Raw genomic sequence first — 15,279 nt, forward strand, 5'->3', positions numbered from 1 at the left:
AAGGTATTAGCTAGTTCCTGCTCCTCCTGCCAAAAAGGAGAATTGAACTGGATCTTTTAAAATAGCAGTTATAAAATGAATATATTTTAATAAATGTATTCATTCAGTCAGGAAACATTTACTATGCACTTAATTTATCAGAAAGAAAATAAGATTTATTAATCGCAGGAACAATTTATCTTCCAAAGGGCAGTTTCTCTACTGCAAAAAATTTTAATCTGTCAGATCCTAAAGAAAAACGATTTCATTTACTTTCTATGTAAACAGTGTGACAGGCCAGCAAAGTTGATGGATGTCAACACTTTTGAATGAAAAGATTACTATCAAAGAATGACAGCATATAGAAGGCAAGGTTAATTTTTAAAAACAAGATATTATAACATTAATTTCTTTATCAATTATAAAATGCTAATTTTCCTTTTTGTGCCCCTTTATTATTCTTTGCACTGACACATGACCTTGTTGTTTTACGAACTGAGTGTATTCAAAATTCATTTGAGTGAAAGATAAAAGCTCTTTAAACCATTCTTCTCAAGAGCAACATACATGGCAATAGACTTTTTTGACCTTCATCAAGGAGAACAATACACGCTCCAATTTTGTTAGAAGAAATAGCGTTTCCAGGAAATTTGTCCTTTAAAGCATTCTTCTAATGTCATTGGTACCTTCATTTTGTTTGTATGCAAAAAACATTTTAGATTCTAAAATGGATAACATCACATATTGCACTAAAGGTAACTCGCCTTGCTGGAGGTTTCTAATAAAAACTGGAATGTGTTCTGCACAGCTTGGCATGTCTCTAGCTCCGTCCGGCTGAAGGCTATTAAATAATCCTTGAGGTGGTCATATACATTTCCATCAAGAGCCTGTAAAAGAGGAGTAAACAAAAGCAAAAAAATTATGATAAAGCTTTGACACACAATGCCTATTGTTTAAAAGGTAAGTTCAGTTTAAAATCTATTAATAAAAAATTAATAAAAGATATAGGCCATTATGTAAGAATAAATATAAACCTTAAACAATCACTTGGGAAAACATGGATTTCTCTAATAAATAGAAACTAAAAAAGGTAAACCCCAATATTGGTAAAGTTGTGGGGACAGGATAACACTCGGGAGACAAAATGCTTCATTTCTGATATTTGTTCATCTGCTTATTAGTTATGTCAACTTCTGTAGTCACTTTATAAGAGTAGGCGTGGGAGTTAAATGAAATAATGGATGTAAAGGATCCAGACACAGTGCCTGGAACAGAACAGACATTCAATAAACATTAATCTCCTCCATTTTTCCTCATCCATTATTGGTAAGATTCTAAATTAATATATTCTTACTATAGAGCAGTCAGAGAAAAAACACAATAGAAACAGTAAAAATAAAAAAATGACTCAGAAATCCTGTTTTGGGGAAGTAGCAACAATGCAAAATCTACAAAGAGTTTTTTTTTTTTTTTTTTGCAGTACGTGGGCCTCTCACTGCTGCGGCCTCTCCCGTTGCGGAGCACAGGCTCCGGACGCGCAGGCCCAGCGGCCATGGCTCACGGGCCCAGCCGCCCCGCGGCACGTGGGATCTTCCCGGACCGGGGCACGAACCCGTGTCCCCTGCATCGGCAGGCGAACTCTCAACCACTGCGCCACCAGGGAAGCCCTACAAAGAGTTTTAAACATTCTTACTTATTTAAGCATTTAGAGCAGAACTCTTTGAAATTGAAAAAAAAGAAGAGAAAACCACTAAACATTTGAGATACATTAAGTTATGATATACACAGATTAAAATATGCATAGCCACCAAAATAAAAACTGTGGAAACTGTGTAGATGGAAAAGAATATATTGAATAATTTTAGGCTAACAAAGTAGAATAGAATACATACATACACACTAGCAACAGCTATAGGAAAATATATCAATAGTAATAATAATAAAGGTTCTGCAGTCTTACAAATTAACAAAGATCTTCTTAAAAATTGAGGTAAAATTCGCATACCATAAAAGTCACCATTTTAACTATTTCAAAGTGTACAATTCAGTGGCTTTTAGTACACTCACAATGTTGTGCAACCATCACTACTATCTAATTACAGGGCATATGCATCACCTCCAAAAGAAATCCCATACCCATTAAGTGGCTGCACCCATTCCTACCTTTCTCCCCGCCTCTGGCAACCACTAAACCACTTTCTTTTTTTTAAATTAATTAATTAATTAATTAATTTTGGGGGCTGCGTTGGGTCTTCATTGCTGTGTGCAGGTTTTCTCTAGTTGCGGCAAGCGGGGGCTGCTCTTCGTTGTGGTGCATTGGCTTCTCATTGAGGTGGCTTCTCTTGTTGCGGAGCACGGGCTCTAGGCATGTGGGCTTCAGTAGTTGTGGTTCACGGGCTCTAGAGCACAGGCTCAGGAGCTGTGGTGCACGGGCTTAGTTGCTCCGCAGCATGTGGGATCTTCCCAGGCCAGGGCTTAAACCCGTGTCCCCTGCATTGGCAGGAGGATTCTTAACCTCTGTGCCACCAGGGAAGCCCCTCTACTTTCTAATTCTATGAATTTGCTTATTCTGGACATTTCATATAAATGGAATCATATGATATGTGGTCTTTTGTGCCTGCCTCTGTCATTTAGCATGTTTTCAAGGTTCATCAATGTATTAGTACATTTTATGGCTAAACAATACTGCATTGTATGGATATGCCACATTTTGTTTATTCATTCATTAGTTGGTGGACATTTGGATTGTTTCCACTTTTTGGCTATTACGGATTTTCCAATTCTCTTGGGTATATACCTAGTAGTGGAACTGTTGGGTCCTCTGGTAATTCTGTGTCTAACTATTTGAGGAACTAACAATCTGTTTTCCACAGTGGCTGCACCATTTTACATCTCCACCAGCAACATATAAAGGTTCCAATTTCTCCACAACCTCATCAATACTTATTTTCCGTTTTTCTTTTTTTAATTATTCAAGCTGTCCCAGTGGTATCTCATTGTGGTTTTGATTTGCATTTCTCTAATGACTAATGATGTTGAGGGATTTTTCATGTGCTTATTGGCCATTTGTATATTTTCTTTGAAGAGATGTCTACTCAAGTCCTACACTCATTTGTAAATTGGGTTGTTTTTCTTTTTGTTGTTGAGTTGTAAGAGTTCTTTATATATTTGAATACTGTTTATATATTTGGATACATGTATCTTATAAGATATATGATTTTCAAATATAGTCTCCCATTTTGTGGGCTACATTTTTACTTTATTAATAGTGTCCTTTTTTTAAAAAAAAAAAGTACTTATTTATTTATTTGGCTGCACCGGGTCTTAGCTGCAGCACACGGGCTCTTCACTGCAGCATGTGGTATCTTTAGTTGCAGCATGCGGGATCTTTAGTTGTGGTATGTGAGATCTAGTTCCCTGACCAGGGATCAATCCCAGGCCCCCTGCATTGGGAGCGCAGAGTCTTAGCCACTGGACCACCAGGGAAGTCCCTCAATAGTGTCCTTTCATGCACAAAAGTTTTAATTTTGTTGAGGTCTAATTTAGCTATTTTTTTCTTTTGTTGTTTGTGTTCTGGTGTCATATCTAAGAATCCTCAGTGGAGGTTTTATAGTAAGGAAATTATATATCCTACTTTCATTAAACATTCACTGTAAAATTGACTTTTAAAAAATATACAAATTCTGTCCCCAAAGCATTAATAAATCTGCACGTTCTATAGTGCTTAAACCACTAGATGGCACCATCAAGCACTGTAAATATAGGCAGCACAAATTCCTTAAGATTCCTTTCCATGAAGTTATGCAACATCCCCAGAGAGACTGCTGGTGTTAAGTCTGAATAACAATTCCTACCTTAGGACATGCTTATCATTAACTTGTTAGAAAATGAACATATAGCTACTTCTGATATGAGGTTGTGCCTTAGAATGCTCTTGGTCGATGGTCATATGACCTTGTGTTTGCACGAAACCTTGGAACATTTTATTTAAACATAGCAAACAGCAATATAGCCATCATGAGCTCCAGCCCGCAGAGTTTCTAATTGAGTAGGTTGGGGGTGGGGCCTGAGAATCTGTATTTTCTAACATCTTGCTGCTGGTCTGGGGACCATACTTTGACAACCACTGGACTAAACAGTCATTTTAGCTGATTAGATTGAATATTTATGTAGACTTAGACCCTGGTGACCCTGTAGAAGCACAGTGGCTGGAGGCAGAGAAGTCCACCATCCTGAATAGGGTCAAGAGCACCAATATGTGAAGTAGGCAGATCAGCATCTATTTTCAATTAAGAATCATGCTCTACTTCAGAATTATAAAGGCAGCATGGGAGAGAATTTGAGTTCTGAAATAAGTTGGATATGGGTTAGAATCTCAGAACTTTTACTTCATCATTTTGATGGTTTTCTCTTCTATAATTAGGGAAAGTGGGAATACCACTTACTCCACGGGACACTATGAAGATCAACTAACGTAATGGAAGTGGCCCAATGTTAGTCTCCTTTTTTGCCTTGCTTAAAAATCTTTAATGGATTGGCCACATATTGATAATTATTAAAGCTGCGTACTGAATACATGGGGGTCATTATACTACTATTTTTACTTTGTTGTATACGGGAAATTTTCCATAAAAAATGTAAAGAGAAAATCTGGATATCATATTAGAAAGAAAAAGTGATGCTACAAAAAAAAATTTTTTTTAAGCTCCCACCGTATATTTTGAAAAGTCAAAATTCTTCAGCTGGTATCTAAAGGCCTTTATAATCTAGTCCCAAACTACCTCTCGTTAGCACCATCTCTTACCACTGTTGTCTGCACTGTACTCACATCCCAACCACACCAAGTTATTCTGGAAAATGACATTTACTATCATGTTTCCAATTAAGTTATTCTCTTGGTCTGGAATGTCCTTCCCTTCTTATTACACACTCAAATAGTTAATAATGATGGCGAACACAGGCAACTAATATTTACTAATGGCTCACTATGTTCCAAATGCTTTACAAAGATGACTCAACCAGTTCCTCCTTAGTGTTTCCACAATCTTTTGTATGTTGCATGGGTATTATTGCAAGTCATGGATTAAGTCTTATTCAGGCACAGTGCCTGGCAAATAGCAGATTCTCAAAAATATTTATAGAATAAATGAACGTTTTACTCTAGAGTTCAATACAGCAACAAAAATGCACTGAATTAGTTAGCTCACAGGCAAGCTATTCCCACCATATTCCAGTTAAGAGAAAAATGTACCATTAGTCATCATGTACCAAATACAGTAAAGGCTTTTCTTGGCTTCAGGGACCCAAATGAGGCTTAATGAATTTACATTAGGTGGAAAGTGGGCCAAGTGACTGGGAGCCTCTTATAGCACACAGAGATTAATCTTAAAATATTTCTTTCATCATATCATCATATTCACACCCAGAATACCCCAGATTTTAATTATTACCTTTATAGGGTTGCAGTGTTCACTAACCTGCCCATGTACCAATTTTTCTGGTTGATAAGAATAAGAGAGCTGGAGGTCTTCTGGCCTAGGTGTATTATTGCTAGTGTTCATAAAGTTAATGCAGGAGGTACAAAAATTAAGAAATGGCTGGAATTCAAAACACAGGAAGTGGATGATTACCCTATGATTGGCTCCAGCCCCCTGCCTCAAGTTAACTGCAATTGTTTGAACCAGTGATGATGCCGAGAGATGAAGTTCAAAGCAATTCTGGCTAACACTGTCTCAACCTGGTTTGTGATTAGAAGGTAGAGTGCATATATGGATTTTGATAAAAAGCCAATAATTAAAAAGAAGTAGTTCCCTGAAACAGAGTTAAATACTGGGAACCAAAGGAAAGAGCTTGAAAATGCTTTTTACAAATGCTTCCATCACAGTACTTATCACACAGAGTACTTACCGTTGTCTACCATAGTACTTAGTAACTGTCTCATGTGGATTATTGCTGCAATCTCCTATTGCTCTGCATACAGTTGTCCCTCCCACCAATATGCAATTCTAAATTGCATACTGAAAACATTTATATATGTATCTGATTTCCCCAATACACCATTAATTCCTTGAGGGCAGCAACACTTGTTTCTGCCTATATCCCTACTTTAATCTTGGCAGAGAAAGCCTGCAATAAATACTTACTGAAATGAACTGAACTGAGAGGGGTGGAAGGTACAAAAGCAGGCCCCAATTATATGAGAGGGAAGGCACTGAAGAAATATTTTGAGAGTAAATTAGAGAGAATCAAGCATTTACTTTATCTTAATTGGGTCAGCTTTACTCTGATGAAAATATATCATGTAATTATTCAGACTGACTTAAATTTTGACCAGACGCTATTTCCCTTCTCTGACTTTCACACCTATATATCCAACTGCCTCTCAGACTAAACCATTCTCTTCTCCAATTGCTCTTCTTCTTGTGTTCCTAGCTTAGTATGTAATGCCACTATCCACTCACCTGTCTAGGTCGGACACTTGGAAGTAAAGGTTTACTTTCCCCTCTGCCTTTCTCTCAACATCTAGTTAATTACTAAATCTTGGTGATTCCATTTCTTAAATATTTATCAAATCCATCCTCTCCTCCTATCCTTCACAGCTACTACCCTCCAGACATCCTGTTTCATCTGGATTACTGCAGCAATCTCCTGTTGCCCTGCATCTTGCCAACCTATTTCTACATTGAGGCTAGGCGGATGTTTCCAAGCTGCATATTTTACTTGACTGCTCAACAATGTTCACTGACTACTCATTACGTTTAAACTAAAGAACAAACAAAACAAAACAAAAACCTTTATGACTTTGTGACTGCATGATCTGGACATGGCTTACCTCTTCGCTTCTTTCCTTATTGCTCCCCATTTCCTTCTCTATTATCCCTACAATGTACATCTTTTGATTCCTCCAATATTCCTCTTTTATCTCTGGGTTTTCACAAAGGCTCTTCTTTCTTGACTTCTCTCTACTCTCTCCTCCTTGGTTTGGCTAACTCTTACTTATCAAGATCTTCACTTAATCATTAGCTATTCTGGACATCCAGAATGATTAAGTCTTTTTGCTTTATAACTCCTAATCATAGTGTAAAATTTTAGCATAAAATAGGCATTGGTAATGCCTATTTGTCTGTCTTTGCTTTGGGTTTGTTAAGTTCCACGAAGGGAGGGATCTTGTCTGGCTGTTTACCACTGTGTCTTCTGTACTGAGTGCAGGGTTTGATGTACTGGTAGTATTCAATATATATCTATTCAACAAATAATACACCAATCAGAATTCACATGTTAAAAAAAAAAGAATGAGCCCACACTTGAGTCCCATGATGGAAAAGTAAGCCTAGTGATGTTATGTAACACTGGTAAAATTTTGTATAAGCTAGAGAAGAAACTAATTTCACAAAACTCTGTCTAATGCAGTAGTTTTCAAGCCTTTTTAGTAGTGGCATCTTTTTATGTGGAATCCCAGACATAGAACATATATGACATTGCATACCTTCTCTCTCCCTCAGATCCTACTCTCTTGACCACTGGGGTAAACTTGCAGGCCAAGCTGGTATGCAAGACAGAACAGCACACCCCTGCCCTTTGCTCAAACTTATTGGGCAGAGCCTGGCACTTGACCTAAATTAGGTCATCTCTGGGATGGAAGCTGAAAGATGAGTTCAAAATGGCGTATTCTTCCCACCAAATGACTATTCTTCCCCCCAGGACACTTAAACCAACTCACAAGGAAAAGCAGTGATGAGAAACTTGGCAGAGTAAAGCTGGGAATGGGGGGCAGAGGAGAGGGCAAGAGACTATCCTTGGATTGGGTAGTTCCTGAGCAAACATCACCTTGTACTTGTGATTTGTTTACCTGAACCAACAAATTCCTATTTTGCTCCAGCTACTTTGAGTTGAGTCATTGTTATTTGCAGTTAAGAGACTCCTTACTAAAGCATTATGGATGATACTTGTAGCCTATATCAGCCCTACTATCTAAATTATTTCTCTTGGTTGCATTATAAGAAAAAATCTTGATTCATAAAGATCACTAACTGCAGGTAATAACAAGTCAATAGCTTGCCTTACTATTCCTGGTTCTGTTCAATTAAACAGATCTAAAAGTTTGAAGTAGGCAATTTTAATTTCAAAGCTGAATCACAAATACAATCCAAAAGCTTCATGTATTTCTTTTTTTTTTTTTGTGGTATGTGGGCCTCTCACTGTTGTGGCCTCTCCCGTTGCGGAGCACAGGCTCCGGACGCGCAGGCTCAGCGGCCATGGCTCACGGGCCCAGCCACTCCGCGGCATGTGGGATCTTCCCAGATCGGGGCACAAACCCGTGTGCCCTGCATCAGCAGGCAGACCCTCAACCACTCGCCACCAGGGAAGCCCCATGTATTTCTTATAAATTTAAAGTAAGGTAAAAACTTTTTAAGGCTTACAGTAAATGATAAAAGTGTCACGACTGTAATAGTTTGACAAGGACGTGCATGGTGAAGATGCATCTGAGCCCTGTCTAGCAATTATATGAGCAAGACACAAGAATGTTTTCTAAGTGTAGTTGTATGTTCAATTTCAAATGAGCAGATGTGCACAAACTTCAGTTCCTATATAGATATGTGTGCAGAGCCATAAATTTCACAATCTATGACACATTAGAATTCACATATATGCTCAGAAATGGCAGGAGAAGCATTCTTTCAAGGTTTACACAAATATGAGTTTATCTGGCAGTATGAGCTTCTTGGTGGTTTCCATTATGCAAAAATTTGGGAAGTAACTCATCCAAGTGTACATTTTAAACACAGCCAAACTTTGTTCTTGATTATTTGGTACAAATTGCTAGGGGAAGAAGTCTGTAATACCTAAACTGAGAAACCACGGGGACTTTCATTAGCAATATGTTTTAATAATCTAGCACTGTTTTTGAAAAATCAGAATTTGAATGCCTTTAAGCATCCATGTTCTTTTGAGTTACCTGTAGGCCATATATTCTCTTATATATTACTTCTGCCCTCTTTACTCGTTTGATCAACTTGATCTCTAAAATCAGCTGAGTTTGGAACTCAACTCTTAGTAGTGAATACTCAAAATAGTAAAGAAAAATTGGGATATCCTAAAGACAAATTCAGAAGCTTAGAATTCTAGGGTGTCCTACTAAACATTTACTTTACAGGAAAGTATAAATTCCTAGAACTTATTTGAAGAGGAACATTATGATGAACTAGGAGTTAGGAGAAAGAAAATTTGTCATTTTTCTAAGCATCTGATGCAATTTTCCCTAAAGTAAGAACTTTAAACAGTGCCTTCCTTATTTAGATCCCGGAAGGGCAGAGATTCTGTAGTCACAGAGTTATGCTGAAATCTCTTGAGTTTCCTTAATGCAGCCTAGAAAAAGCAAACCCTTCTTTTTCTGACAGCAATGGGTATTCTACAAGAGTCTTTGGTAAAAGTCAAGGATATAAATATCAAGATGATGATAAATATAAGCTGTCTTAAAATTAAATCATGAAATTCTATAGTCCTCCTTTGCTGATGGAAGAAAACAATAATTGCCTGCCTACATTTGTTTTTCTTTCTGAAAAGACTCCAAGGTGTACTTAGGCAGGATGCAAAGAAAAAGTAGATTTTTACAAATTTAAAGAGATCAAAGCAAGTACTGGGCTGTATTTGCATCACTGTAAATATCTTAATAGATGGTTTAATTTGTCAACTGATATAAAGTAAAATTAGAAACACATCACCTAATTTTATACTTGGTTATTTTATTTAAAAGCACTAAATTACTTCAGTTCTATGAAAGAGGAAACAAGTAAGAAACTTTCTGGCTGTGAATTACAAAGCCAGGAAAGGAAAATTTAATACTGCTTTTCTATAAAGTCTGTGTCGTCAGGCTTCCCTGGTGGCGCAGTGATTGAGAGCCCTCCTGCCAATGCAAGGCACACGGGTTCGGGCCCTGGTCCGGGAAGATCCCACATGTTGTGGAGCAGCTAGGCCCATGCGCCACGGCTGCTGAGCCTGCACTCTGGGGCCTGTGAGCCACAAGTACTGAAGCCCGCACGCCTAGAGCCTGTGCTCCGCAGCAAGAGAAGCCACTGCCATGAGAAGCCCACGCCCCGCAACAAAGAGTGGCCCCTGCTCACTGCAACTAGAGAAAAGCCCGCGCGCAGCAACAAAGACCCAATGCAGTCAAAAATAAATAAGTTAATTTATTTAAAAAAAAAAAAAAAAGTCTGTGTCATCCTCTTGAGTTACTTACTAGCATGCATTATCTAGTTGTGTGTGCTAAAACCATCTCAAAATTTAGGTTGCAATCCCAAAGCAGCATGGTTCAATAGAAAGCTTTGAACCACGTACACCTGCATTCAAATCCCAGTTCAACCACTTACTAGAAATGTCACTTTGGGGAAACACTGAACCTTCTTGAGCATTAAATTCCTGATCTGATAGAGTCTAGAGAGTATGGTACTTACCAAAGATGGTTATTAAAATAATAAACCCTAAACATTTCTATGTTCTACCCAAGAATTTCACCTATTTCCCTTATAGGACCTATATTAAAGGATTCTGGTGACAGACCTGGTTTTGAGTCTTGATTCTGTACTTAAGCTGTATAACCTCTCTAAGCCTCAGTTTCCTCAACTAGAAAGAGATAATAATAGTATCTTTTTGTGAGGTCTGTAAAACAGTGTACCGTTTTAATTCCCTTGTTTCTTTTACTAGCTCTTTTTGAGTTCTTTTCGTAGTGGTCACCTGAGGATGACAATTAACATCTTAATTTAAAGCAAACATGTTTGGATTAATGCAAACTTAATTCAACAGAATACAAAAACTATGCTCCTACAGAGACTTCCCTGGTGGCGCATTGGTTAAGGCTCTGCGCTCCCAATGCAGGGAGCCCGGGGTTTGATCCCTGGTCAGGGAACTAGATCCCACATGCATGCCGCAACTAAGGAGCCAGGAAGGTGCAACTAAGGAGCCTTTGAGCTACAACTCAGGAGCCCACCTGCCGCAATTAAGACCCAGTCCAACCAAATAAATAAATAAATATATTTTTTAAAAACAAACAAAAAACTATGCTCCTACATACCTCTATTCTCTCCCTCTTCTTGTCATAGAGCTATATCTTTATACATTATAAGCCCATCAATGTTTTATAATTATTGCTTTATGCATTGTCTTTTATTTTAAAGGGAGAGGTATTTTATTTATTTATTTATTTATTTTTAATCTTTTGGCTATGCGCCATGTGGGATCTTAGTTCTCCGACCAAAGATCAAACCCATGCCCCCTGCAGTGGAGGCACTGGAAACATAGTCTTAACCACTGCACCGCCAGTGGTTAATAATAGGGAAGTCCCTATTGCTTTATGCATTGTATTTTTTTTTATGCATTGTATTTTTTTTTATGCATTGTATTTTAAATCAGCCTTAAATTATCTACTCCTTTCTCAAACTGGATAATCTCAGTTGTCTGATCTTTAAGTTCATGGATTCCTTCTTTTGCCAGTTCAGCTTTGTTGCCAAATCCTTCCAGTGTATTTTATTTTATTTATTTTTATTTTTTTGGAGGTACACGGGCCTCTCACTGTTGTGGCCTGTCCCATTGCGGAGCACAGGCTCCAGACGCACAGGCTCAGCGGCCATGGCTCACGGGCCCAGCCGCTCCGCGGGATGTGGGACCTTCCCAGGCCAGGGCACGAACCCGTGTCCCCTGCATCGGCAGGCGGACTCTCAACCACTGCGCCACCAGGGAAGCCCTTTCCAGTGTATTTTAATCTCAGTTACTGTACTTTTCAATTCCAGAATTTCTATTTGGTTCCTTTTTATAGTTTCTATCTCTTTGTCCATATTCTCTCTTTGGTGAAACATTGTTCTCATACTTTCCTTTAGTTCTTTGGACATGGTTTCATCTAGCTCTTTGATCATATTAAAAACAGGTGATTTAGAATCTTTCTTTAGGAAGTTCAACATATGGGCTTCCTTGGGGTCAGTTTCTACTGACTCCTTTTATTCCTTGTGTATGGGTTATACTTTCTTGTTTCTTTGTATGTCTAGTTTTTGGTTAAGAATGGGACATTTAAAATATAATGTGGCAATTCTGGAAATCAGATTCCCCTCTCTCCCCAGGATATCTTGTTACTCCTGCTGTTTGCTTATTTACTGACCATGTTTTATCTCTGTGCTCCAGGGAATCCCAGAACTTTGCAAGGAGCTTCACAGACTCCAAAAATACTTGATTTAAAAGCTTTAATATTAATATATATCACTTTGACTATCTTTTAAATATACATGAATTTTAGTCCCTCAGCCATTCATTATTTTCCATCTCACCCTCCTGCTAAACAATCTTCATTTCCAACAAACACTCCAGAATTAGCAATCAAGTAAAATCATGTGATAAAGGTGAGTGAATTGGGCAGGCAAACTTAAAGCAGCGTACTTCAAGAGAGTCAAGCGAAGACTATACTGGTCTGAGTATACTGCTTTAGGAAATCCCTTTTGCCCCCATCCCAATCTCAAATCTATTTTGTTCCTCACATATATACTTACAGGCAAAAATAATTAGAGTAGCTTTCCTTATAGTGGAAGCTGAGGATATAATCACATAATTTTTGCGGTCCATAAATTATTTGTGGGAATTTACATTTTGTTTTTATTTTAATAAATCATTTAAAAAGATATAATTTAACCCAGGATTATACAGATGATCACCTTTTACTGGAGTACTGCCGTGTGATTTCTGTGCCAATGCTTGTGTTCACAATCAATGGGCCAAGTAGTTTTACTCCAGTGGTCTTAGGTTAATGAGAATAGGTCTTGAACTTAAAATGACCTTAAACTTAAAATGTAAATGACATAGTTGAAACACTGAGGAGATCAAATGACATCAGTGGGTGCTATACTAACAAAGCGAAAAGGGTGGTGAGAGAAAAGAGTCATTGTAGGCGTATGGTAGTATAGGCACTGAGAAATCAAAAGAATCTGAAGAGAATACCATAACTTACATTTCAAGTAGCAATTTAGGGTCAACTGATCATTATCAGCTATTATATTTAATTCATTTTGTCAATTTGAATTTTACTGATTTTATACATTCATTTGTAATTAAATGATAACTCTGTTTTGGTTTCATACTTGTATAAAAGCTATAAGCATATATTTTTAACCTGGGTTTATTTATACATATTTAAATAACACTGTAGTCAAAATAATTTAAGAGACTACAGGAATTTTTGCCCATGAAAAAGAGGGTCCTGGGGCTTCCCTGGTGGCGCAGTGGTTGAGAGTCCACCTGCCGATGCAGGGGACACGGGTTCGTGCCCCGGTCCGGGAGGATCCCGCATGCCGTGGAGCGGCTGGGCCCGTGAGCCATGGCCGCTGAGCCTGCGCGTCCGGAGCCTGTGCTCCGCAGCGGGAGAGGCCACAACAGTGAGAGGCCGGCGTGCCGCAAAAAAAAAAAAAAAAAAAGAGGGTCCTAGATTATTCAAAGGTAAAAAGTTTCATCACTGTTCCAGTTTTTACTCCACCTCAGGACTGTTTAGAAGAGCATGCCTCCTGCTTAGTTAAATAGCAGATTTTTGTTCACCAACTATACCACCCCTGCAGTAAAGAGGGGCTCTTCCTCAGTTGTGGTCCTGATGACCAACAGGTAGTGATGATATGGGCACGGTCACACAGCTGGAAGCAAGAAGATCTGAAGGGACTTCCCTGGTGATGCAGTGATTAAGAATCCGCCTGCCAATGCAAGGGACACGGGTTCGATCCCTGGTCCGGGAAGATCCCATGTGCTGTGGAGTAACTAAGCCTGTGCGCCACAACTACTGAGCCTGCGCTCTAGAGCCTGCAAGCCACAACTACTGAGCCCACATGCCACAACTACTGAAGCTCATGTGCCTAGAGCCCATGCTCTGCAACAAGAGAAGCCACCGCAATGAGAAGCCTGCGCAGCGCAACAAAGAGTAGCCCCCACTCGCTGCAACTGAGAAAGCCCATGCACAACAATGAAGACCCAACACAGCCAAAAATTAAAAAAAAAAAAAAGATCTGTAGGGACAAAAGGCCTTAAGGAGGAAAACAGAAAGGCTTCTGGGAGAAACTATGACTGAAGTTCAGATCGTTAGGTATGTAAACCAGAAAAACATACATATCAGACAGTAAATAGGATTGCTGAAAATAGAAGAATTTTTGGCATTCCAATTTAGATCTAGAATTTCGCCATATTCATCTTTTGGTGGTATTATTTAAATATCTTCTGAGTGCACTTTTGAGACTAAAGTATTGAAATGCCAGAAAATATTTAGCATGAAGAATATAAAGCCTTAGTTTTAATTCAGGAAGCATTATCCCAGATATAGGTAGTCTGAAAGTTCCTTACATTGAAATTTTAGGGAAGAGTTAATACACATTTCTTGGATATATGGAACGATTAACAGAAAGGGAATAGTCTAATGCCCTTCAAAGGTTTCTGAACTATAACTGGTGGTTATACTGAACGGGGTCTGATCTTTTATAGCTCAAAGACAGCCTGTGATAGGAACAATCTTAGACATATGGTATATTAACATGTGATAGCTAAATTTCTTTGCACCTGAGTTTCCTATGTAATTTGTACTATGACACAAGGACCTACTGCATAGCACAGGGAGCTCTGCTCAATATCATGTAACAACCTAAATGGGAAAAGAATTTGAAAAATAGATACATGTATAACTGAATCACTTTGCTGTACACCTGAAACTATACAACATTGCTAATCAACTATACTCCTATATAAAAAAAGTTAAAAAAATAATTATTCAACAGTTCAATTCAATAAAATATTTCTTGAGACCCTAAACTATGCCAAGAATGATGTTAAGGGTTGAATCTGTGTTTGTATGTGTGTATTTGAGTATATAACTATGAAGAATTTGGCCAAGTATTGGAGACAAGCATGTAATAGTATGATTTTAATTATACAGGGTTCTAGTAGAGAAGCACCTGAACAAACGTGGAGGTTTAAGGAAGATTTTCTGGAGGAAATGATGCCGGAGTGCATGTGAAAGTCTTAAGAATTACATTAGTCACATTTTTTATTAAGAGAATGGTCAGTACTTAACTACTGAAATCAGTATTTATCAAAGCTCACCTAAGACTAACATCATTTTGATTATTTTTTTCCTAATAAATCAATTCAGAAGGTTTTAAAATGGTCTTTAACTTGCACTCTAAAGCTGATTTAAGATTATGAATGTTTTCTAAAAAATACATTTTAGAAAGTAAGGATAAGAGCTATAAACATTTTGGTCTTTACATTTAACAGAAGTGGGCTCTGAGCTAA

The 15,279-nt window shown here is 38.1% G+C and overlaps 1 protein-coding gene across 2 annotated transcripts in view; it reads right to left on the bottom strand.

Moving 5' to 3' along the window:
* The window catches only part of FCHSD2 (FCH and double SH3 domains 2), a 294,045-nt gene that overhangs the window by 80,390 nt on the left and 198,376 nt on the right, over positions 1-15,279 (bottom strand). For both annotated transcript variants that reach the window (XM_027083298.1, XM_027083297.1), the window contains exon 9: positions 744-866. In XM_027083298.1, the coding sequence (XP_026939099.1) occupies positions 744-866 (123 nt within the window). The remainder of the gene's footprint in view (positions 1-743; positions 867-15,279) is intronic.

Source organism: Aethalodelphis obliquidens, unplaced genomic scaffold, assembly GCF_003676395.1.
Source record: "Aethalodelphis obliquidens isolate GAN/ISIS:26980383/991018 unplaced genomic scaffold, ASM367639v1 scaffold50, whole genome shotgun sequence".
NCBI classification, from domain to species: Eukaryota; Metazoa; Chordata; class Mammalia; order Artiodactyla; family Delphinidae; genus Aethalodelphis; species Aethalodelphis obliquidens.